We start from the raw sequence: 26975 nt of genomic DNA on the forward strand, positions 1-26975 counted from the left end.
AGAGTGGGTTGGTCGGTTTTGGCGGGTACTGCTCCAGTTAACAATAAGCTAACCTTACTGGACAGTTTAGAAAGGTTTTCAAGAAGAGCATTAGCCTCCTTCCCTTGAATGTCATTCAACTTTAGAGACAATAGATCCTTAACTCTATTAGAAAAATGGTACAGTCTGACCTGTACTCTTTTGAGTTGATTTGGCGATGGATCCCCTCCTTCAAAAAAACTAACTACGGATGCTAGCTCAGTAGTATTGTCGGTGATCGTGGAGAGAGAGTGGTCAATCTCTTTCTCTCCCAAAGTTGGGGTGGTAATCGGCAAATCAAGAGAATCTTTAAGCTCAGAGGTATCGGCCGCAACCGTGCCTCCAGATTGAACATTTCTAATAGCTTATTCATAGATTAATTCCTCCTTGCGCAAATAGCCGGGATGGAGGACATCGCGAGGGCCGGACATAATGACAGACACTTTACAAATTTAGAAAAATCAAAAGATTCCAGCGATGGAGAAAATTGTTGGAGTTCGAATCAAAAGCAATGTTTAGCCGTCAAAGGGGGCTAAATTGAGACCTATTCAACCACGCTCTGCTACCACTTGTTCCGAGGTTTTGGTGAATCAGCAGAGGTGAAAGAAGGTGCGGGCTGGAATGGGTCTAACTACAAGTCTTAAAGATGAATTTAAAATTTAAATAAAGGTTATATTTTCAACAGATAACAACATTTAACAATTTTCACTAGGTGAAATAACAAAGAAAATCAGGTACAATGCAACTTTACAAAAAGAAAGCACAAGATAAGGAGGTCCTTACAAATTCTGGGCTACGAGCCCAAATTCGTCAATCCTTAAGTTCGCAGCTCACAACCACAAAATACCAAAGGGCAGGAAAGCCCCTAATTACATGGAACCCTAGCTCCCAGCAATCAAAATGTCACGCCTCCCCGAGGCACCTTTCAAAATACCAAAAAGAGCTGACCTGCTCTCAATCTTTCAAGCCTATTAAGAGGCCATAAACAGACTTTACACTTAACTGCCCTTAAGACATACTTATAAACAGGGGTAACTTGTACCCATTCTACCTGGGCCTTAGTGGACAAATACTAGGTTAATAAAAACGGCCCAAAACGCAAAAGGAATGGAGGTGTGAATTAGCACTCCTAAATATACTTTTTAAAACCTAAGAGGCACTCGGCCGATAATACAGGGGCTAATCCCAATCTATGGAGGTGACTAGCCTACAGTATAAATTTAACACATTAAGAAGGAAGAGAAAGAGTGTATGGCACACTCTATACCCGAATTGCAGTTCAAGATAAATGAAGTTTTACCAGATAGGAAGGATTACACGTTTTACATGTTAAAGGTTTCGAACCTGCGCCACGGGTTAAACTGCTGAGCTAGCAAGAAAAGATGTTAAACGGCCATTACCTTGTTGAAGAGCTGCTGCCCCAAGTACGAGGCACTTCCCGCCCCCTGCTACATATTCACATACTGAGCTAGATGTTTTTCGAGTGGCCCGGAGACAAGAAAATCAGCAGTTTTATACCCTCGTGGAAAGTTCGAGACCTTTCATGAATGATAACAACCCGCCCTCAAACTTTTATTGGCTACAGTACACAGTTACATACAACATTGAAGAAGAAAGCTCCAATTGGCCGAAAATTAATTACAGAAATTCCTGATTGGCTACTTTCAAAACAGGCGGAAAGAAAGGATTAATATTGCCAACCCACAAATGACAGAACAAAATTTAGTAAAGACAAAACTTATGAATACAAAATTTCTCCAAGAAAGTTCATTCCTTTACACCAGAGTGCGTTATCATAGTTTTGGGTAGAGACATCTGTTAGAGAATGTCCACGCTTCTTGATCAATGAAAAACAAAAGCAAATCAAAAACACACAGTGACATCTTCTGATAACCAGTAGAGTTAGTTCAGTTGTTAAAGTTCAGGGTTTCTCCAGTAGAGAAGTACTTTAAGGCGGAAAATTCAAATGTGCGGCGTAGAGGTGTACCAACCGGTACAGGGGCAATCAAAGGATGATTGAATTAGAACCATGAGACTACTTGTGATTAGTACCATCACGCAGGAAACACCATGGGTTGCATTTATTTGCGCGTAGTACCACTATGTTAGGTACGCAATAGGTTTGTGATTAGTAGCGATAGTATGAGAATCGGGATGTGGGTCCTACAGTACCTGTAATTCGTACCCCTATATGAGCGACACCATGGTTCTGCATTACCTGTGCTCAGTTCCCACTATGTGAGGAATACCACGGGATAGTACGAGTCCCTGTGGTTATTCCACTTATGTGCGGAATGCCATAAGTTTGTGTTGCCTGTAAATAGCGCCGCAATGTGTGAAACACCATAGGTCTGGGTTACATGTGCGCATTACACTACCTGTGCATAGTACCATAATGTGTGGAATACCGCGAGTCTACGCTACTTTTGATTAGTACCGCAAAATGACAAATACCATGGTTCTACTTTTCTAATGAATAGTACCATTTTGAGGGGCCGAGGACCTGAATTTTGGACCCGTTTCAACTATAAGCATAATCGATTCAGCATCGTGCTATAGAAGCAGTCCCTTGGTAAGTAATATTGTTTTTTGCCAGCTTCTGTGCATGTGAGGCACTGTGGGCCGGATCCACTGATCGTTTTAAATTCATCTTCATTCATTCTTTGTCCTCACGCTTTGAATTCTGGTCAGTGGAGGATTTTGAACTTTTAATTTGTCATTTCATTTCGTCTCATTTTGTACCATTAGGGACCGATGACCTCGATGTTAGGCCCCTTTTAACAACAAACATCAATCATCATCAAGACAGCTGAGCATAAATCCAGGCACCAGCTTAAATAAACATAATTTAAAGGTTGAATAAGGAGACATATCTTCAAGATGCTCACCAGATCTGCATGCATGACACTTTACGTCAAGCTTGGTAAATAGAGGAATATCCACAAAGTGTTTCAGTGAGAATGTCACCTAATAAGGTGGCTGAGGGAACAATCTGCTCACTAACTAACTACACTTTCAATACCATTAATATATTTAATATAAAGGCCATAGACTTACTTGTTGTTGCTCCAGGAAGACAGGAAGAATAAAATTAAAACTGCAAACCCTTTAAATAGGTTGACATCCACCAAACCAACTCGAGAATGATCGAATAATTCCAACAGATAATATGCACACTCCATGCAAATTTTAAGTTTACATACACAAGGACAATTTACCTTCAGGAAAGAAAAATGTCACAACCAGAAAGAAAAAAAAGATTAATAAAGGTGCTTACAAAATTACTCCCCCCCCCCAAAAGGGATGGGAAACCGGTAAGAGCCCCACAGTATAATATATAACCTTACATCTCACGCGTGTGTATAGCACGAAATCTTGATGAAAACTGCAAGATAGCTACCGCAACAAAGCTCAAGGGCATCCAGTCTCCCGTTAGTAAGAGGGGGGATTTTCCAGTCAGGTTCATTTCTCAACACAGGGCTAAAGATCTGTATAACTCTGCTGACATATTAAGGTGGACATGACTTAATTCCAATTTTAAAATACCCTTAGTCCCGTTTCTTGATAAGGGGTCGGGGATGATGTCAGGTGAATTTATATGGCATGCTTTTACAACCAGATGCCATCCTCAGTCGAGGAGCTAATGAAGCTGAAATGAATGATGGTGAATGGAATCTGGTAATGAGGTGGAAGGAATCGACTATGGCCTATGAATAGGAACCGTACAGTCATTTGTCTGGAAGTGAAAATAGGAAACCACAGAAAACCATTCTCAGGACAGCCAACGGTGGGGTTTGAATCCACGCATCTCCCGAATGCAGAGTTCAGCTCCGTAGCCATAGCACACTAACTTGCACAGCCATTACTTATTAATTCCTGTTTTACACTATGCATAATATTTTTATGCTCGACGATGCCGAGATATAAATATTATATGCCAGAAAACTGAATCTTAATGAGGTTCATTATAGTTAAGTTTCATTATGATACAGGTTCTCCATCAATCAGAGTTCAGTTTTCATTATGAAACAACTGTTTGACTAATTAGGTAAGGATAGCATCACACTTTTGCTCAACGCACTAGCTTCACACTTGTTTCCAAAATGAAACTTGTCGGACACGTATATTAACATCAGTGCACCTTCTACTTCCAATAATCGAGAACCACATGGCACATTCCAGCAAATTCACTTCACCAACTGTGCAATAAACAGTTTGTATTTGAAATAAAGCTAGGTTATAATAACCTTCTATCAAAGGTTAGAAAACATATGATATTTTCAATGTCTCTGATCCACTCACGGAAAATCAATAACCCAGCGCATGCGTTCTGTGCTCTGTTCAGTAAAGCGACATCTTGAAAGAAATTTATGAATATTTTAAAAATAGAGTTATAATTATCGTCAAGCATAAACAGTCGTATGCAACTTGCCTATAATGGTAATTATGATACTTGTATGGAAATTATAAAACTAGCAAAGCAAGTTTTATAAACATACTCATATTGCCATTATAGGCTTGTTGCATAATGTACTATTCATTGTTTAGCAGATAAAACTCATTCATATCTTGTCTATTGACATGATTGGATTGATGGCGAGTGCTTGTGGAACGATTCCAAGCCATTTTGTAAAGACCTGCAAAATTCTAGGGATCCCAAATAATAACCATCAGTGAAATTGCAGTCATGGCAGTTAAGGGATCTGTCGCAATTTTATGAAATTGCATGCTCTGCAACAATGCCTTTTTGTTATTAATCTCTTTTGTCATTTTCCTATATTTTATCACCAATTGTTGAACCATATTATATGTCTTTGTTATGCTTTGTGTCCTTGTAGCAGCCTTGTTCATTTTCAGAAAGCTGGAAGCTAATAAAATGAAATGAAATATTCTTCTTTTAATAATTTCGGTCAACATATGACCAAGCTTGTTAGCTGCAGTCGCTTAATTGCGGCTAGTATCCAGTATTCGGGAGATAGTGGGTTTGAAGCCCAGTGTTGGCAGCCCTGAAGATGGTTTTCTGTGTTTTCCCATTTTCACACCAGGCAAATGTTGGCGCTGTACCTTAATTAAGGCCACGGCTGCTTCTTTCCCGCTCTTAGCTCTTTCCCGTCCCTTCATCGCCATAGGACCTCTCTATGTCGATTCAACGTAAAGCAACTTCTAAAAAAAAAAAAACACACATGATCTTAATTTACATATGTACATTGTCATAACTGCAAAGACGCACACATGCGATGCTGTCAGTTGTGTACACTGTTTTATTAACAAATTATATACACACGTTAATGAACTACCATTTTGAACCAAACACTTCTACGAAGAGGAAGAAGAATACCGCTACATTAGCCTGTCAACCGATTACTCACACAACAAAATCACAACACGAGTTCACTCACTCAGCTAACGACTTCCCCTATAAGTCTCGCTAACAACTCAACTCCAACTCTTAAGACTGACTCTTTATATGCATTGCCTGGTCAGGCTTCTAGAAAAAACATATTTTCTCGTATTTTGTAGAGTCTCCAATAACCTATTTACAAATGAAACCAACATTCTATACAGCTCTAGTGACAAGATGTGTTCTGGACTATTACTCGTATGTTGCACAACATTACATTGGATTTATATATATCATATTTACAGGTAATAATAAATTATATACTATTAATTATGTGCTTTTACATTAAATCCAGTCATATTAATATACATACAGCAGACGTGTTGTGACATAACCTCACATGTTTTGTTACACAAGACAGATCATACAACCCACAAATAATGAATGATATGGCCACGATTTATACCAATAAAGTCCGTACATAACTACATGAATAATAATACTAATAGATGTAAACTACTTCATAGCCACACCTCGCAAGTCATAAGAAGAAGAAGAAGAAGAAGAAGAAGAAGAAGAATAACACCTACTAATCGAGCTAGATATTTATAATATTTACCCATGGGTTTAGGGAATAGTTTTCAAGTTATATTAGTCCATGTGACTTCAAGCAACTTCTAAAAAAAACAATTAACATATGATCTTAATTTAGATAGGTACATATATATTGTCGTAACCACAAACACCTTCCTGTACAGTAAATAGTGTATTAAATTAGTTAGATGTAAGAGAAGGCCTACTGCTGCCATTAATCAATCGATTTTCTTATATGTAGTATCTAGCTTTCCATTTGCATTTATCTTCTACTGCCTTATACTTCCAGTTAATACCATTGTTTAGTCACCAGTTCTTGTCCATTCTTGTTTTCTTGTCCTTCTGTACTTCATCAGTCCTACATAGTTTTTTTTTATGTATGCAGCCTTACTTAGCTTTCCCCTCAGAGCTATCATTCACCGAGCTTGATAGCTGCAGTCGCGTAAGTGCGGCCAGTATCCAGTATTCTGGAGATAGTGCGTTCGAACCCCACTGTCGGCAGCTCTGAAGATGGTTTTCCGAGGTTTCCCACTTTCACACTAGGCAAATGCTGGGGCTGCATCTTAATTAAGGCCATAGCCATTTCCTTCCCAGTCCTAGCCCTTTCCTGTCCCATCGTCGCCATAAGTCCTATCTGTGTCGGTGCGATTTAAAGCAACAAAAAAAAAAAAAAAAAAAAAAAAAACCATCATTCAGCATGTTTAGCTTCTTTCATAATTTCTGAGTAAATCCTTGTTTATACAATCTTTACCTTCAACTTACCTAGACCTAATGCTTTTCTTCTCTTTCACTCAAAAAGTAAGATGTAGGAAATTACTGCATTATATGAAAAGTTCTGGGTGTGTTTAACTCTTCACTATGCAGCTGTAATGTTCAAAAATATAACAACTAAGTTTCAGTGAAGTCTGGTCTCAATCAGAAGTTGCATGTTCTTATTGAGTCCTGAATATTAAGTTAAAGGTGCATTTTAAATTTCAGTTGTTCTTTATAAAACTTTTGTATAGTGCGTAGAATAGTGTCATCTGTGATTGGTGGGGTGTTTTTAAATTGATTATGAATTGAGATAGAATACTTAAGATTTGGTTATGACAGAGTAGTAAAGAAACACATGCTTTCTGTATCTGCGCAAAAATGTACTGTAACTTTGTGAGCTTTTATTTTGGGAATCACCATTCAGATCACACACAGATTGTTTCTCATTGTTGCATTTTGTAAATTTATCTCTCTGCTGTGTACTAACATTTTTATATTAACAACTGTGTTGATTCCAGGTTTTCAGGGAAAAGATGCTGAGGAAGCTGAACTTGAAGAGCAGGAAGCTCGTGCTATTCAGGAGAGATTAGCTCAGCAGCTTGATGAACAGGACTTCTCTCTTGATATATTTGCGAAGGTTTGTTCGTAATTCCTGTACCATCGTTTTTTTTTTTTTTTTTTTTTTTTTTTCCTTTGGAAGTGAGAATGTTTGCATTACTGTAGTTGAGAAAGTTCTTGATCTAAATTTTCTGCACTGGTAACAACATCTGTAAGAGCACAGCTGTGTAGCATTATTTCTTTTTTCATTAAGTAATGAGGCAAGGGAGAGACTTGTACCTGTTCATTCTTTTGTCTTGCTAACAAATTCTTGACAGTGTCATATCAGAGGGTAGGAAGGGTCCACCTATTCAGTACTATTAGTTTGTCAATACGGACTATAATGAAATTCATAACTTATGATATGAGTGCCATCATAGGCGTTCACTTACTGGCTAATGCTGTGATGTCTTCTGAATCCATCAAGGTCTCCGATTATGGGCTTTTAGATGGCTGAAGAAATTAATTTTAGCTCAGCTGCAATGCTCAAACATCAAAATTACCAAAACCCCTTGTTGTAGAACCTTGTTATCATTTCTTCTGTGGTTTTCTCCTTTTCTGTGATCTTGTATCAGACTCATGCCTTCGTTGCTGTTATTCAAAATGTTCGTTTCTCGTGAACAAGACGTCTCCACTTCAGCCAATCAGATGCTACGTTCTCCCAGTTGCCAACGTTAGTGTGAAACTTCATTTTAGACTTCAGAATGTCTTTCTATCGATCTTGCTTTCCTCCCTGATTATGTTCTTCAGTCATCAATTGGGAATACTTCCACGTGTTTTGGAAGGCATGTGTTAGACATGTGGGCAATGTGGCTGTCCCTTTAGATTTGATGTTTGATTATTATTATTGCCACAATAGTCATTGTATTGACCTCTTCTAAGATACTGAGGTAATTGGGACAAAAAGGACATCGATGCCACGTGCTGCCCCACTCCTGTACTCAGGCAACCTATGGTACAGATCATCATCAGGGCTGCCAACATGCAGTGGTACTCACAGTGTGAGTCATACGTAGCCTGAGTGGAGAAGTAAGCACATTGCCACTTCTACACTTGCACTCACTTTTCTGTTCTCCGCTGCAGACTGCTTCTTTGGTAGTCTTGTTAGTGGCAGCACTGCACTTCTCACTGGCTTTTGAAAGGCAGCAAGTGCCCTGACATTACTCAAAATAAAGACTTCCATCCCTAATTTGTAATTTAAAAAAAAAAAGGCATAAATACATGAAATCAACACAAAGGTAATAGTATAGTAATAATAATAATAAGAAGAAGAATTTAACCAGAGGAAGTACAGTTCAAGAAAGTTTTTAAAGACCAGCAGAAATCATACCCAAAATTCTTACATTCCTCCACACAGATCCATAAAGTAACAACAGTTGGAAAGAGAAAAAAAAAAAAAAAAAAACAGTTATGAAAATTAACAATCATATCACAATATCTAACCAGTCAGTTGACAGGAAGAGGCAAAGCCAATTAGGAAACTCATCCACACACGTGTTGGTATTGCCCTTAACTGCCCCTCTTCAGTTAGCTTAGCAGGGGCAGGTATTGTAGTGTCAAAGATGGTGACATAATATATAACTAGAGCCCTGCACACATGCGGATTTAACCACGGACTTACGCGAAGTTAGTGTCTTGGCAGATACAAACTGTATGGCAGTGCGGATAATTTTGCTGATAATTTCTAAATAATGATGTATTTTGAATTTCACTATCAACTATCAAAGGGTAGGAAGGGTCCACCTATTCAATACCATTACTTATGATATTGATATTCACTCACTGGGCAAGTTGGTCGTGCAGTTAGGAGCACGCAGCTGTGAGCTTGCATCTGGGAGATAGTGGGTTCGAACCCCACTGTCAGCAGCCCTGGAGATGGTTTTCCGTGGTTTCCCATTTTCACACCAGGCCACAGCCGCTTCCTTCCCATTCCCAGCCCTTTCCTGTCCCTTTGTCGCCATAAGACCTATCTGTGTCTGTGCGACGTAAAACAAATAGCAAAAAAAAAAAAAAAAAAAATCACTCAGGTATACTCTTACTTTTTTACATTTGCTTATGGTTAGGTGGCCTGTGACATTGGTATGTGAGAATGGTGATATATAGAGCTTTGAGACCATAAAGCCGTAAATCTGACCTAAGCCTAACTGGCTCCTGCCTGCAATTAGTGGAAGTTATGAACAAAGGTCAATACATCGGTAGCTGTAGCAAGAGGAAATATCTCATAAACCTGTGACTGTAGGGAGTTCTGGTGCCAGTTGTCAGGTGTATTGTATTATGTTAACAGATCTATCCGTTTTGATACCTTGGGTGTAACATGCAGTAGTAAAATATTTATAATATCCGTGGATAACCATTCGCGGATGCAGGTGCGGATATTATTTTGTATATCCGAGCAGGGTTCTGTATATAGCATACTATCGTGATCATGGACACGATTGTCCGTTTCATGATTTCATTACAAACTGTACAGTGATTTCAGGGAAACAACTTCACGAGTCACTATCAGTAATTTTGTCACAGATATTAACCTAACTGTAACTGTCAGTAATTTCAACACTACTTCTTTGCCGTGGCCTTCCCAATTACCTGGGGTTGGTACTTTGTCTAGTTTTATGGCCGATGTCTTTCCTGACGCCAACCGTATGTGGAGGGATGTATTCATTATTGTATGTTTCTGTAGTGGTTTGTAGTGTGATAAGTAAATGAAGATGTATAAGGGGCAGTGAAATGAAAACCAAACACCTGCTACAATGTGATCATGGAATGCTTTTATTAAAAAATAATTACCCAAAGCATTAATACATTTATTCCACTGGGAGACAAGATGATCAATTCCAGTTTTGTAGAGAGAGGTAGGTCATTGACGGATCTACAACCGTGTCCTCTGTTGCACATCCTCATCCAAATGAAACTAACATCCACTAATGTCTTTCTTCAGGTCTCCAAAAAATGTGAAAATCACAAGGAGAACGATCCGGGCTGTACGGGAGATGTTGAAGTGTTTCCTAACCAAATCGCTGAAGTGTAGCCTTCGCCAGATTGGTAGTATAAGGGCGAGCATTATCACGCAATAGGATGACTCCATCCGACAGCGTTCCAGGGTGTGTGACTTTATGGCATGTCACAGTTTCTGCAAAGTGTCTCCATAGCGCTGCGCATTGATTGTAGTTCCATGCTCGAAGGAGTCAACAAGCAGAGTGTCCTTGCAGTCAAAGAAGGTCATCATGACTTTGCCGGAACTTGTATGAACAGCTTTGGATTTCTTTGGCGGGAAGAATTGCTGTTTCTATTGTTGGCTTTGCCGTTTGCTCTCAGACTCAAAATGATGGCACCACGTTTTGTCACTTGTGACGATGCAGGACAGAAACATACTCTTCCTCGTGATACCGGTGCAGATGACTCAAGACATGACACCATTCTGTCGATCTTTTGCACCTCCGTCAGTTGATGTGAAACCCACTGCGCGCAAAATTTACAGAAATGTAAGTGATCTTTAATAATGGCATGCATGGAGCCATTGCTGATGATGACCTGAACACAAATTTTGTCCTTCATGATTCGTTGGTTTTCGCAGATAAGGCCATCAGTCTACCCTATCACATCAGGAGTAATGGCTTGATGGGCCTGTTCTGGGCACGCATCGTCTTCTTGGAATCCCCTATGCTACTCGTGCACACTCTTCATGGACATGCAGTGTTTGCCATACACAGCAGCATGATCCAGCACCCTCAGCAACTAGAAAACGAACCGCATTTCTCTGCTCTTCTATGCTTGCCTCCATTTCTATAGCTGGATGAACACACACGACCAATCCGTGCACCAACAAAGACATAACCCAACAAATGCGTGCACCTGTGAGTTATCACTATGCAATTCTCCTACCACAGCGATTGCAATATCAGTACATAACAACAGCCTTGCCACATTTCATGCGGAATGTGAGTTATGGTGGGTGTTCGGTTTTCATATGACTGCCGCTTATATGTGAAGATGAACACAAGTACCCAGACCCCGAGCTAGAGGAATTAACCACACGAGGTTAGAATTCCTCACCCAGTCGGGAATTGAAGCTGTGGCATTCTGAACCAAAGGCGACTATACTATCCATTCAGTCAAGGAGATGGTCTCCAGTAACTTTCACACTGACAGTAATAAATATTAAGGTAGCTGCACAACTTAACCAAACTTTAACATAATCCTGTCACCAACAGTGCTTTCTGGTAAACCAGAGTCTAATCAGTCATGAAAAGTGCTTTCTGGTGAACCAGGACCTAACCAGTCACTAACAGTGACCATGTGGGATCATTAGTGGGGTGTTATGACTCCTCCCTCCCCTCCTGCATTCACCTCATGACTTAATCAAACTCTAATCTAACCCTCGCACTCTGCCAATAAACCAGAACTTAACTAGTCACCAATAGTAACCATGTGGAGTAATTAGGGGGTCTTCTGATACCCTTAAAGGTATCACGACAAACAGTCATTTTTGTTCACACTGTGGTTAGTACATTATGCATTCATTATGTTGGCAGCCAGGTAAAACCATTGGCCATCAGCTCGCAAGCAGAGTAAGGAGAGGGAAGATGGCATGACGATGTTATTATGATCACAACTACCAATACTGATGTTTGTTCATTTGTTCTGCCATTTTACTGTAAAGAATTCTTCCAAGGCACTGCTGGTGGTACTTTTCCAGACATTTTAAGTGTTTTCTGTAATATTTAAAAGTATTGGTATTATAACAGTGTAAATGTATTGCTTGGTCAGTACACTAGCGTCATGGTTGTCGAGGATCCTCTTTAAGAGATGACAGAAGGCCACACTGATGCATCTGAGGTGATACTATATTTTAGCATTTTGTCGAGAGGTGGCTGTCAATGTAAGGAAAGTGTTAGATATTGTGCCAGGTCAATGTTATTCACCTTCAAATACCATCGGACTGAGCTACGATCAAACCTGCCAAGTTGGGGTCAGAAGGCCAGCGCCTCAATCACTCAGTCCAGCAAGGGGAAGATTATAGAAGGGAAAGAATTCATGTAATGATGTTTGCGGATGATGTTATGATCTGGGGAGATGTCGAGGTACAATAACAGCTCAATGTCCTGAATAGAAGGATTCAACGATAGGGATTGAGAGATAAACGTAGAGAAGAGTAAGACAATGGTGATGAATAAAGGAAGTAAAAAAGAAGAGGAACTATTAAATTGGAGACAAGGAACTGGAAATACTAAAATACTTTAAATACTTGGGAAGTGAACTGACAGAAAATGGAGAACTGTATATGGAAATTAGTGCAAAGATGCAACTTTGGGAGTGCGCTTTACTACCAAGTACTGGGATTAATATGGAATAAAGATATACCAATGAAGGCTAAAGAAGAAATGTGCAAGGGATATTACTTACCTATGACATATGCAGCAGAAACCTGAACAATGACTCAGAGATAAGAGTAGAGTGCAGGCAGCTCAAATGAAGTTCCTGAGGATTATGGTACAAAAGACAAGAAGGGAGGGAGTGAGAAATAAAGGCATATGAAAAGAGCTGACAAACTGGAACAGAAGAGATTGAGGTGGTTGAGAAATGAAAGCAAAGAAAGACTGCCAAGAAAAGAACTGGAAAGACAGATGATAGGGAAGAGAGGACAAGGAAGACCAAGATTGCGATGGATGGATTCTGTGAAGAACAGCATAGGACAACAGAAATCAGACTGGAACACAGTGTTGGATGAGGAAGTGTGGAGAGACAGGATGAAGTGGAGTGGAACCATATTTGCCCTCACACGGTGTCAACTGGAAAAGGGGAAATGATGGTGCTGAGTAAGCATTTGTGTTTCATTATCGCTCATGATTCTATACTTCTCACCTTGAAATCTTCAAATACACTTTGTCATTTTCTCCATTCTGATTCTAATTCTTCGAGTACCTTTCTCTCCATTATGAGTATTGCACAATTTTCCTAGTTATTAATACTAGCTATCATATTGCTATGTTTTTGCTGTTGTATGAAACCATTCAGCAAAGTACTTCTTGGCACTATCTGGATAATATTATTTTGGAACTAACTTCTTACTTGCTAAATACTCTAAAACGAATGCAAGATCCATTGGATGTGCTTGGCTACACCTTGACATGAAGTTTGTCTGTGAAGTATTTACTGATTTAATTTTAATATATTTCTGGAATTTCCTGCATGTGGGTTACACAATTATTTAAGTTGTAAAAGTTGTGGCAACATGAGTAGAAACACATAATTGGATAAACTCAAAGATAAGTAATGGAAAGGAACAAATAAGTGACAAATCAGCTAATTTATAGAAAGATAGGAACATATAAAACAATGATAATAGTAACAATAATACTAGTAATAATCGTATGGCCTCAGCTACCGTGTGCAGATAATTTAATGCCGTCTGGCTGTATGCTTGTCAATTTTGATGTTCCTTTTTATTTGGCCTATTAGATGGCAGAGGCCTACTGAGTTTTAATGAATTTTGTTGGGTAAATACCAACGGCCAATTGCAGAAACGGTATATAGACAATGTTTACCTTTAAACAATGTCTTAGTATGGCTGCCGCATTGCATAGACATTATTTATCACTTAGACACTGTCTAAAACGATGTTCAACTGGCCATGTTTAAACATAGCTGAGAACACTGTTTAACCTCAAATTTTAAGAGTGAATCACAGTCAGAGGTTATGTACCATGAAACATATGACACAAGTAACAGTCTGGTAACCGTCAACTTGACTACAATTCTTGGCAACTGATATATTTCATTACATTTGGAATAATTTCCCTGGAATTATTGGTCACTTCGAATATATACATATCAGAATAACTTGTCCCGATCGTCAGAGGGCTGTCACATACACCAGCCGGGAGGAATTCAGTTATATTTACTGCCAAGTGAATACACATAATTGTGACACTACAAAGTAGGTTGTGTGTGGGTTTTTTCCTCTCGGTTAATCGTTGTGCTAATTTGGGTAAGTTTTCAGCAACTTTGAGATAGGAAAAAGCAAGGACTGGGAAGGAAGAGCCATGGCCATAATAACAGCCCCAGTGTTTGCCTTCTGTACAAATGGGGAAACTACAGAAAACAATCTTCAGGGCTGCCGATGATGTGTTTCGAACGTATAATGTCCAAAATGCAAGCTTCATGTATATGGCCCATACAACTCATTTTGTTACACTATGCTATAGTTTCATCTTTCCTTCGCTGAAGCTGTTTAGATTACACTCACTGTAACAACACTATAATCAAAGCTACACTTCCTTGTATGGTGGCGTGTTGCTTTAGTGTCGATAATATATCAGATTTCATTTCCACCGAAAGCGATATTTTTATTTGTGGATAAGTCATGTTCATGCTTAGCCACATTTGACTAATGCATAGGAAGACAACAGCTGACTAATGTTCAGCACGCGTACCGATGTATTTCATTGATTACAACAAGCAAAGAGTTCCATGAAAGACACTTTTATTTCCATTTTTGAACCAATATTGAAATTTTAAATGGCGTCTAGCTAAACACCGGTTGAACATCGTATGTAACTTAGACGTTTTGGTAGACATTGTCTAAGACATAAAACTGGTCATTGTTTCTGCAGTCGACTCCAAATGTGTCACCAGAGATGTTTCACATGCCGAATTAGTATGACATGAAGTGTCAAATTGACTTTTTTCTGCCCTTCATAGGATAAACAGAATGACAGGTCAGTATCAGACAAGGCAGCAACAGTAAGAGGAGACAAGGAGAGATCGGAAAATACGAAAGGACAAAGATTGGCCTGTTGTTGTGTTTATGATATTGTGTATTCGTACTCATATTCCTAACTTTCTATGAATGACATGGTAGCAGTTTAATGTGGGAAGAGACAAGGACAACATGAAAACACAAAAGGACAGGGCCAATATCTACATCTTCATACACTACTACTGCGGTTTCCTATTTTCACACCGGGCTGTACTTTAATTAAGGCCATTGCTGCGTCCTTCCGACTCCTTGCCCTTTCCTATTCCTTCATCACCTTAAGACCTATCTCTGTCGGTATGATGTAAAGCAAATAAAAATTAAATACACTAGTATCTTCACATAGATGGGCTCTCTCCTTATTAATCTCTTTTTCTCTGCATCTATTTCTTCTCATGCCCTGGCAAGCTCATTACTGTTTCCCATTTTTATCAGAAGGATGGGTTTCAACTCTCATTAGAGGCCATTTCTTCAGTCTTTATGGGAAATGGGAAACTGGTTAAAATAATAAAAAGGAAGAGATTGAGTGTCAGGATTCAGATGACGAAAGACTAGGAACCCAAGACAAACACATATGGTGTTTATCGTGTAACTTTGTCCTTTTCTTGTTCCCATCTTGGTTTGAACTGTCACTTATTCCTTTTCATGAGTGATATTTTAATTTTATCACATTTAGGCCAGCTTGAATAATTGATCTTTTGGAAACATTAAATGGGGCAGATGTTCATTTTTAATTTATTGGCATGTTAAAGAATCATTTTAGGACATTTTGACATCTCATTGTCTCTTAAAAAAATCTCATTGTTTCTTGTCATAATTTCTTATCTCCTTTTAGATGGTGCATAGAATGCTGTGTAGAAGGTGTTATTTTCTTTTTACAGCCTCCTGCCTCAAAGGAAATAGAAGCAAGTGAAGAAGTTATCAAAACAGACCTGAAGAAGCTGAGCAAAAGACAAAAATTAGCTTTGCTGGAAAAGGAATCACCAGAATTTCTTAGCTTGGTTGAAGATTTCAAAGGTGTATATACTCGGCATATTTATTTATTTATGTATGCATGTATGTATTTATTTATTTATTTATTGATTTATTGATTTATTTATTTATTTATTTATTTATTTATTTATTTATTTATTTATTTATTGATTTATTGATTTATTTATTTATTGATTTATTTATTTATTTATTTATTGATTTATTGATTTATTTATTTATTTATTTATTGATTTATTTATTTATTTATTGATTTATTTATTTATTTATTTATTTATTTATTTATTTATTTATTTATTTATTTATTTATTTATTTATTTATTTATTTATATTTATTTATTTTTATTTATTTATTTTTATTTATTTATTTATTTATTTATTTATTTATTTATTTATTTATTTATTTATTTATTTATTTATTTAAGTGCAGAAATAAATTATATACATATTTACATACAAGGAAACAGTGAACAAGAAAAGACTTCTTACAACTGAATGTCAAGATCATTGATCCACTGTACACTTTGCTTTGCTGATATTTTCAACATTTAGTTGGAGGAGTCGAATGGTTGGTCCAATGTTTCTTGTTAGGGAGCTCTTAAAAGAGCTGTTGTGATGTGTTTCATATGTCATTGCATGTAATTACCAGGAGATCGGAGTGATAGGCTGCTGCCAAATATATTTTTGCTTGCTTAGCACCACCCAGGGGTCACATGTAGGGTATTTTGAGGTTAAACCTACGGACTCAGCATATAATTAGCCATTACTGATTACTGTCTATGTTGTCACTTTACTGAATCTGTCTTATCTCCCTTAGGAAGAATGACAGAAGTGCGTGATAAACTAGAACCTATGATGGCTTTCATGAAGGAAGGCAAGATTCCTCACTGCTCTGCCTGTGACTACATCCGTACAAAGTATCATCTCATTCTAAAGTAAGTATTTATTGACAGTGGCGCCAACATTCTCAATGTGATTTTATTTTGGTGTAAATAAATCACATGAGATACGTTCTCATACTTCCTCACATAAAACCACTTTATTGTCGCTATGTGTATTCCTTAACAACACACTGACACACAGTTATACCCAGCACTGCACCATTACTGCCATTTTTGTTATTGAGTGTACCGCCTGTTGTGGCCACCGTGGGTACTACGCTGCATGAAAAATCAATATCCTATTTAATGTTCTGTATGTTTGTGCTATTTCCAATATTAATCCATCAATATTAAAAACTTAACAGCCATTTAATAATACCTAGTTACTTCCCGCCCACCCTGCAGAATTGTGTAGAATGAAGGCCGTAGCTTCTGTAGAAGAAACCAATATGAATGAAGTAAAGCAAACAGAACCTTTCCCTCTGTACACACTAGTTGTCAAGTAGCTCTTCCTTACCAGTTTCTTTCATCTCTGTTTGCTTGATAATTTTGAAGTTGTATTGTTTTACATAAATTTGTTCTTTTTCTTTTAGCTACAGCATAAATATTGCATTTTATCTGCTCTTGAAAGCTCGGCGCATAAGTATACAATCTCATCCCGTTGTTCGGCGGCTCTTTCAGTATCGGCAACTGTTGAAACAACTGGAGCCATTGGATGAGGTGATGACTCCTCAGATAGACACCATACTTGACATTATTAAGGCAGGAAAGCCTCTGGTGATTGCTCCTGCAGAAAAACTGAACGAAGATAAAAGGTAAGTATTGTACATGTGGGAGATAAGGATATGAGGAACATTGTCTTTGAACGTATAATATTTTTTTTTACTACCTGATAAATGTGACTGCCCCTACCTGACAGTTTGGAAATGTTTTGAACAATATTTTCTGAACTCCTGAATTCAGACTTATATTTTCCTTATTGTTTGTAATGTAAAACTGGGATGTTAAAATTAATTCTAAACAAGAAAACTTAATTTTAGTTGTGTACAGGTAGAACATATGAGTGTGTTCTATTGCTTTGATGAAAAAAACAGATAATATTAAAATTTACTACACTAAGGGATGTTTGCTACTGGGTAATCACTGATGTTGCATAAATTTTGACCGTGCCACTAATTTTCTGTTAACCATGTAGCAGATCGTGAAAGTGATGTAGTATCATTGAATGAAAAAAGTTAATTCCTTGGTTGATTGTGGGTCAATAAAGGCAAAGGAATAAGATTGTTATGGGGGAAAATAAAGGTACAAATTAAGAGATGGATTCTCGATACTTTTAATATTCTTGATTCTCAAGAGGTATCTGTATAGAACAATATTACTACGTCATCAGCTTTGATGGGTTGGTCACATCCAGCGTATGAATGATAGCAGACTGCCTGAACAACTTCTCTACGGTGGGATCAGTCATGGCAAAAGGCCTCACTCATGTTGCTCCTTTGAAACATTATAAAGATCAGCTCAAGAAGACTATGAATAGCTCCAACACAAATGCTAACACCTAGGAAACAACTGCACAAAACTGTGTTCTTTGGCGCAAAGCTACTGCAGAAGGTGTCCCATTCTTTGAGCAGGCACATCGCAGACAAGAAACTGAAACCCATGAAAAGCGGAAACTACGTCAGATCCAACCACATTCTCCACCCACCTTTAGATGTGATCTACGTGGCCGCATGTTTCATGCAAAGATTGGCTTGATCACTCATCAGCAACATCTCCACAGAGCCAATAGACTTTAAGAGGAATTGTAGAAAAACATATTCTCGGAAACGAGTAGCGGCCGATGATGACGACTATAGATGTGTTTGATGCATTTTCTATACTATGTTAATGGAATATAAAAATTTTAATTTAATATTGTCAACTTGCCAGAAGTAACAGATTTTAAAGTAGTTGCAAGGAGCACATGTAAACTCTCAAATTTCAAAATAGCAAGTATAGCAAGAAATATGGCACATCTGTAACTTTACTGATCATATGATCAGTAAACAAAAGGGACCTTCCCCTGAATTTCTGTGGATATTCTGGTGCCAGTATATAGGTACAAATTTCTTTAATCATGTACCAGTGCAATAAAAGATGCTGAATTGTAGCTTTAGGATGATGGTTTTGAATGTTACATTGCACTCATTTGTAGAATTATTTTTAATTTGGACAGCTATGAAAAAATCATGCTCTTCCTACAAAATAACCTAGTGTAAATATTAAGAGACTCTCACTAGACAAATCCTGTGGTCTATTTAAACTATCAAATCACAAGCTAGGAAGCAGCTTATTGTAAAAATGTCAGCCACCACTTTAGCATGAAACTAGATTTTTATTTTAGATTACTATTTTGAAGTTTTAAGTCAGTTGTTACTGTATTTACACAAATAATCCCCGCACCCTCATTTTAGGAAGGCTAGTTTTGAAAAAAATTAAATGAAGTAAAATTCCTTCCATTGAAAGAGTAACATAGGCATAACCAAATCTTTCATATCACTCCGCGAGTTCCACGTGATCTTTACACAAATATGAACGTGTAAATTTACGGATATAGCTTCTTTGCCTAAACATATTTGAGAAATACATTATCTCCAGGACGAGGAAATTAGACAGAAGTACATGGATATGATTAGTGTGAAGTTTCGAACAGTAGACAGTAAGCAGGTTCAGGATATAGAAAGTGAATGGGTGGCATACAGGGATGCTGTAGTAGAAACAGCAAGGGAATGCCTAGGAACAACTGTGTGTAAAGATGGGAAAAGGCGAACATCTTGGTGGAATGATGAAGTGAGAGCAGCCTGTAAACGTAAAAAGAAGGCTTATCAGAAATGGCTCCAAACAAGGGCCGAGGCAGACAGGGATTTGTACGTAGATGAAAGAAACAGAGCGAAACAAATAGTTGTTGAATCCAAAAAGAAGTCATGGGAAGATTTTGGTAATAACCTGGAAAGGCTAGGTCAAGCAGCAGGGAAACCTTTCTGGACAGTAATAAAGAATCTTAGGAAGGGAGGGGAAAAAGGAAATGAACAGTGTTTTGAGTAATTCAGGAGAACTCATAATAGATCCCAGGGAATCACTGGAGAAGTGGAGGGAATATTTTGAACATCTTCTCAATGTAAAAGGAAATCATCATGGTGGTGTTGCAAACAGCCAAGCTCATGGGGAGGAGGAAAATGATGTTGGTGAAATTATGCTTGAGGAAGTGGAAAGGATAGTAAATAAACTCCATTGTCATAAGGCAGCAGGAATAGATGAAATTAGACCTGAAATGGTGAGGTATAGTGGGAAGGCAGGGATGAAATGGCTTCATAGAGTAGTAAAATTAGTGTGGAGTGTTGGTAAGGTACCTTCAGATTGGACAAAAGCAGTAATTGCACCTATCTATAAGCAAGGGAACAGGAAGGATTACAATAATTATCGAGGTATCTCATTGATTAGTATACCAGGCAAAGTATTCACTGGCATCTTGGAAGGGAGGGTGCGATCAGTCGTTGAGAGGAAGTTGGATGAAAACCAGTGTGGTTTCAGACCACAGAGAGGCTGTCAGGATCAGATTTTCAGTATGCGCCAGGTAATTGAAAAATGCTACGAGAGGAATAGGCAGTTGTGTTTATGTTTCGTAGATCTAGAGAAAGCATATGACAGGGTACCGAGGGAAAAGATGTTCGCTATACTGGGGGACTATGGAATTAAAGGCAGATTATTAAAATCAATCAAAGGCATTTATGTTGACAATTGGGCTTCAGTGAGAATTGATGGTGGAATGAGTTCTTGGTTCAGGGTACTTACAGGAGTTAGACAAGGCTGTAATCTTTCACCTTTGCTGTTTGTAGTTTACATGGATCATATGCTGAAAGGTATAAAATGGCAGGGAGGAATTCAGTTAGGTGGAAATGTAGTAAATAGTTTGGCCTATGCTGACGACTTGGTCTTAATGGCAGACTGTGCCGAAAGCCTGCAGTCTAACATCTTAGAACTTGAAAATAGGTGCAATGAGTATGGTATGAAAATTAGCCTCTCGAAGACTAAATTGATGTCAGTAGGTAAGAAATTCAACAGAATTGAATGTCAGATTTGTGATACAAAGCTAGAACAGGTCGATAATTTCAAGTATTTAGGTTGTGTTTTTTCCCAGGATGGTAATATAGTAAGCGAGATTGAATCAAGGTGTAGTAAAGCTAATGCAGTGAGCTCGCAGTTGCGATCAGCAGTATTCTGTAAGAAGGAAGTCAACTCCCAGACGAAACTATCTTTACATCGGTCTGTTTTCAGACCAACTTTGCTTTACGGGAGCGAAAGCTGGGTGGACTCAGGATATCTTATTCATAAGTTAGAAGTAACAGACATGAAAGTAGCAAGAATGATTGCTGGTACAAACAGGTGGGGACAATGGCAGGATGGTACTCGGAATGAGGAGATAAAGGCTAATTTAGGAATGAACTCGATGGATGAAGCTGTACGCATAAACCGGCTTCGGTGGTGGGGTCATGTGAGGCGAATGGAGGAGGATAGGTTACCTAGGAGAATAATGGACTCTGTTATGGAGGGTAAGAGAAGTAGAGGGAGACCAAGACAACGATGGTTAGACTCGGTTTCTAACGATTTAAAGATAAGAGGTATAGAACTAAATGAGGCCACAACACTAGTTGCAAATCGAGGATTGTGGCGACATTTAGTAAATTCTCAGAGGCTTGCAGACTGAACGCTGAAAGGCATAACAGTCTATAATAATAATGTATGTATGTATGTATTATTACTGCTATAAAATATATTTGCCATGAAAATTATCAAATAGGTCTAGGCATTTCATTAATCTGAACTTGCAGTAGGCTCGATTCCCTGTGGATTGAAAGATTCGTTGTACTGGTTTTCAAAATGTAAAGGCAGTTTTGAATTGAAAGTCTGGATTTCGGTAATGGGACTGACATTGTTCTTCGAATTATGAATTATCCGTATTTCGAATTAAACAATTTAAATAACATGCAAAACCGTACCTCATGTATCTGGGAACGAGAGCTGCTTCGAATTAGGTGAGTTGAATGAACCAATTTCATCAATAAGTGTATTGACAAGGCGGATTAAAATATAACTATTTTAAATAGTTCTGTAATACATTTCAGACTAGTCAATACGGATCAATCATCCATATTAACCTATCATGGTTAAGTTTATCAACATAGAACATTCCTGTCGTACCTCCTCAGCCTCATCTATACATAGTTAGTAGATGACTGCCTCAATGGAAGTAATGAACTCCTCAGTCAGAATTTTAGAGGAAGCAACAGCGACATTAAGTCCCCTGACTAGAAAGGATGAGAATGACTATGATTTTACAATCATCAGGGTCCATTTGAAGGAGTGCCTGTTTCTGAGCCAATCAGAGGAACATAGATTTCTGCCCAAATGCCACCTGGTTGATGCATTCAGCTTGTGTAGCAGTAACGTGATCGAAATACGACCACAATTCCTGTGGAAGAGTGTTGCGTAAAAGCAGGTGTAAGTAAAATAACTCTCAGGAGACTGAGTCCTGTTCCTTACAAGTGTGATGCACTCCCTTGATCATAAGAACCTTGCTAGCTCACTGATATGTTCTCCTGGCCTTACGAGTATTTAACATTTACTTCAGTTTAATACAGTTGGGAATGCTATTATGGTCCCGGCATCTCAGAAGAAAGCATAAAGAAGAAGGAAGAACGTATTTCTGTCTCCTTTCTGAGGTTAGAAATCTTCCTAAAAGTATCCTCCCCCATGGAGGTTTCTAATATTTAGATTGATGCTGTCACAGCCTGAAAGCATTTTTGGCATCATGTCTCATTTTCTTTTTTGTTTCAGTTCTCCCCTCAGTTGATCTACATTCTTCAGTCTTTCATTCCTTTCTCCCACCCCTAATACTTTTCCATCGGTTTCTTACAAAGCATCCCTCATTAAACCCCACTTGCCTTCAATGTTTTCCACTGCTCAGTTTTGTTAGCCTCAAATTTCTTCTCCAGCTTGGATTCATATTGCTGGGCAGTTTCCTTACCTTTTAATTTTGGGAAAGTATATCTCCTTGGAGCTTTCTCTTTCTTGGCAGATCTATAGAATGCAATACATTGCCTGTATTTTACAATACATTGGTCCAAATCAGAGTCAGCTCTTCTATAAGTTTCAACTTACAGGATATCAGATGCATGTCTCATCGATTATATGGTCTGGTTCATTAAAGGTGCCACTACCTGGTGAACTGTCATTCTCAAAGTCGAGTTTATATAAAATACCATCAGTCATGTAATACATAACTTTTTGTTCTTGTATTGTCTTATTTAGATGATTTAGTACAACTGTTACTCAGTGTATTTATTTTGTTAATTTTCTGATGTTTTTTCACTTAAAACATTTGATTATGGTAATAATTCCAGACCAGCAAAGAAGAGAAAAAGAGAGCAGAAAGAAGTGCCTACGTCTTTACCGCACGAGTTCAATCCGGAACCTGTTAAAGATCATTCTGTGGAAAGCGAGGTCGTTGGAACGGAGGAAACTACTCAGGAAGGTAATGTAAACAGTGCACAGGCTGTGCAATGCACTCTCTTTGGATCTTTGGGATTAAATTATCAAGATGCATTTTTCAAAATAATAATTTACTAGTTAAATTGGATATTTTTGAGATAAATCAGAATTTCTTTACTTTTTATATCAGAAAGCTAGTAAAATTTCTCCAGATTAGTTTTGGCTTTAATATCCCTGTGCTAAAATGGCAATTGAATAATCAGTGCAGTGTTTTGAAGTAAAAATAAACAGGTGTATTGTATGCATTTTTTGTTGTTGTTATAATAACCCATTGCATGAGACTTTGCCATTTACGTGTGAGTGCACTGGCATTTATGTACTGAAATGTAGCAGCACATCAGGGCATTGGGGGGAGACAGGAACACGCCCGTGGACTAGCGGGGTGAGAGGTACATTCGGTATTACAGCATTATTCACACCAGGCTGACATTCATCAGTGTATAAATCAGTATAAGGAGAAGCCTTTTATTTTAAAGTAAATTAAACTAATTGAAATAAAATTTAATGGCTTGTACCCTCAACTACACAAAGTTCAGCCACGAGCTAAAATAGAAGAATCTGCCACATTAGTGACCCCCCCCCCCCCCCGCCACAAAATCAGTGTAACCGTGTACAGTACTGGCCATGAAAAAGAAGCGTACATAGTATCTGGTTTGTAGACATAACCAAGATCTGACTTCTAAATCAAAACATAACATATAGTGGTGCAGGGAATTGTTTCTAGAAAGTAAAGGAGCCCTTATCTAACCTATAAACCTGTTAATAACATACGTTATTGCTCAGTGGAGGTTATACAACCTGTTCTGATAGTGGGATTTAGTAGCTTAGTTGGTAAGGGCACTGTATGTGGGCGGTGGTTATGAATTGTAGTGGTTCGATCCACGCAGTCCTTGCTACCAGTTTTTTAAATTTTTATTATCACTAAGTAGAACAACTTGTAAGCATAGAATATTGACGAGGTATTGCAACATTTTGGTGGGTTCTGTGATCAGGTGTCGGGCATCGAGCCCAACCGTCGTATCCTACCGTGGAGTTGTGCGCCCTCCCTGGATGATGAGTCCGCTGCACTCAGGGTCTTGATGGGTTCTTCTCGTTGTGGGGGCTATGTCAGAGAGTAGCGGTACCTCGACTAGCTAATGTGTATGGATTGGTGCATAACTTTGATGGTTCAAGTTCCTGAATGGTGGTGAATCGGATCGGTTGTGGAAGGTCGAATTTGGAATCCTATCGGGCGACCAAGTTTCTCAGGACCAATTTGTGGAATATCTCTCCGATGTCATGATGCGCCTGCGTAATATGGTTCAAATTCGTCGATGTCTTGCCTATACTCCCCACTATCATGACTCGTGCGACGCATACAACACAACTGACTTTGTTTCTAAGTCGGAACTGTCTTAAAATCTATTGTGATCATGGGGTTGGGGTTTAATTTACAGGCAATGTTGTTTACAGCTAATTACTAATGAAAGAATGGAGGTATTCTGGATTGGATTACATTTATTCATTAAAACATCCCTATCTAAGCTAAGATGAAACCAAAGCGTGCATTTAACTTTCCGACACATGAAATCATTGCAATCGAAACCAATCATTGGTCTATCTCTACCTCAACATAATGCAGTGATATATGTTTTACGTGATTCTCATTTTCCAAAACTAATTGTGAATACGAACACAAGTTCACAATACCAATTAATTATTATTGACCTTAATTGATGACCATTTTGAGATCTCATTGTGCATATTCTATTTGGATGAGGCAACCTGTCTGATAATATTCTTACTTAATTGTATTGGCTTTGATACCTTTTGTGCCATATTTTACATTATACCTGGAGTACATTTTTAAGAAGTTTTACATCTGTTTACGTCGAATGGGTCCAGCCAATAATGTCTTTTCATGGGTTGGCTAACCTAAACTGAAATCAAATGATCACTACCATATCCTATTCAAATTATGTTGTCCTGAGAATGTTCGCCTTAACGTAACAATAATTACACATCTATCCTCACACTTACCTTCGAGGATCATTTTAACCTAGCACTAATGAATGATATGAATGATGAGGAAACAACACATATATCAACAAGAAATATTTACACTCACATATCAATTAAAGCATCACATGATATCTACATTACCTATAATTAATTACTGTGTCCATGAAGTACTACTCTTAACCTAACAGATATCATGGTACGCATCCTCGTAGCCATGTGTGTGGTCAGTTCCTTACACGCCGGAAGCATATCGCTACCGTACCGGCCGAAAATCATAATAACGGAACGTGAATCTCGAATACGGTATTCATAATGTCGTGACAATAGATCGAATCATAATAGTCGACATAGCCTCGCAGTTAGTAATCATCAGCATTACAATTTCAGCATACACTTACATATGTAGCATCCACATTCATTACATTGTTTGCTTCCACAGTAAACAACACATCAAAATGGCACGCTCCTCGTAACGAATTACGTGGTGAACTTTTCACTACAACATCTTAAATTAACTTCATGACTTTCATTTCACAGCACATTTCACCATAAAATCATTAACACATTGGAGACCGTGTCTTAAGGTGGCATGTGGGCAGGCAGACCGCCATATTTTGAAGGTTTTTAAAAAATTGTAGAAAATGGTAGGTAGGTTGCAATTGTAACGCGTATATATCATGAAAAATTAAAAGTGTTTATTCTACAGATTAAAAAGTTGCATTAAGATCTACTGAGTACTTTTCACATTACACATTCTCCAACGGTATGCCTTTTGCAACAACAACAAAAAGTCTGACAACAAAGTCTTACAAATGATGAGCTTGAGTGCAGAATAGTTTGAAGCATTCAGGGACACAAAGTGCTAAAGAACACATGTGATACCACCATTATGTTTCTTTCCTCGTTACTTTCCAAATTTCCGCTTTTCCTTTATCTGCACGGGCGTTGCAAGTGCATCCAAATCACCAAAAGTACCCGACGAATGTGAATAACTCCCTGCCTATGAATTATCATCGCTTGCGTCACTTCGTTCTAAATGAAAATCCAGTCGTATGAAGATCATGAAACATTAGCTAAATAAACTACAGAGTGCAAAATCACACCTGGGTAGAATATGATAGAATAGGTTATAAATACCTTCATCACTAACATGAAGTTTGATATCTGAATCATCTACCTCTTCTTCTGAACCACTGTCATCAAAAATCTCTTCTAAAATCTCTACTATTCCACCTTCATTCAATGATCCAATAATTATAACAGAAACAAAACGCAGTCTAAACACTTCGCATGATGTAAACAAAACTCTGAAAGCGCACGCCTTAAGCAGCTGGAAGCAAGGTTGGAAGTATGGAGTGTAGAAGCGAACTCGAGCAAAAATAAGCTGCTATAAGTTCGAGAAAACAACGACAGAGGACACGAACGCACGGTATAGCTGTTATAAAAATACTTTAAA

At 38.1% G+C, this 26975-nt stretch overlaps 1 protein-coding gene across 1 annotated transcript in view; it reads left to right on the forward strand.

The window, feature by feature from the left end:
- The window catches only part of Sas10 (UTP3 small subunit processome component Sas10), a 65162-nt gene that overhangs the window by 27142 nt on the left and 11045 nt on the right, over window positions 1-26975 (forward strand). Inside the window, exons 4-8 of the mRNA XM_067150500.2 lie at window positions 7225-7343; window positions 15941-16076; window positions 16867-16984; window positions 17524-17745; window positions 23371-23501. Coding sequence (XP_067006601.2) covers window positions 7225-7343; window positions 15941-16076; window positions 16867-16984; window positions 17524-17745; window positions 23371-23501 — 726 coding nt within the window. The remainder of the gene's footprint in view (window positions 1-7224; window positions 7344-15940; window positions 16077-16866; window positions 16985-17523; window positions 17746-23370; window positions 23502-26975) is intronic.

This window comes from Anabrus simplex, chromosome 6 (assembly GCF_040414725.1).
Source record: "Anabrus simplex isolate iqAnaSimp1 chromosome 6, ASM4041472v1, whole genome shotgun sequence".
Lineage (NCBI taxonomy): Eukaryota > Metazoa > Arthropoda > Insecta > Orthoptera > Tettigoniidae > Anabrus > Anabrus simplex.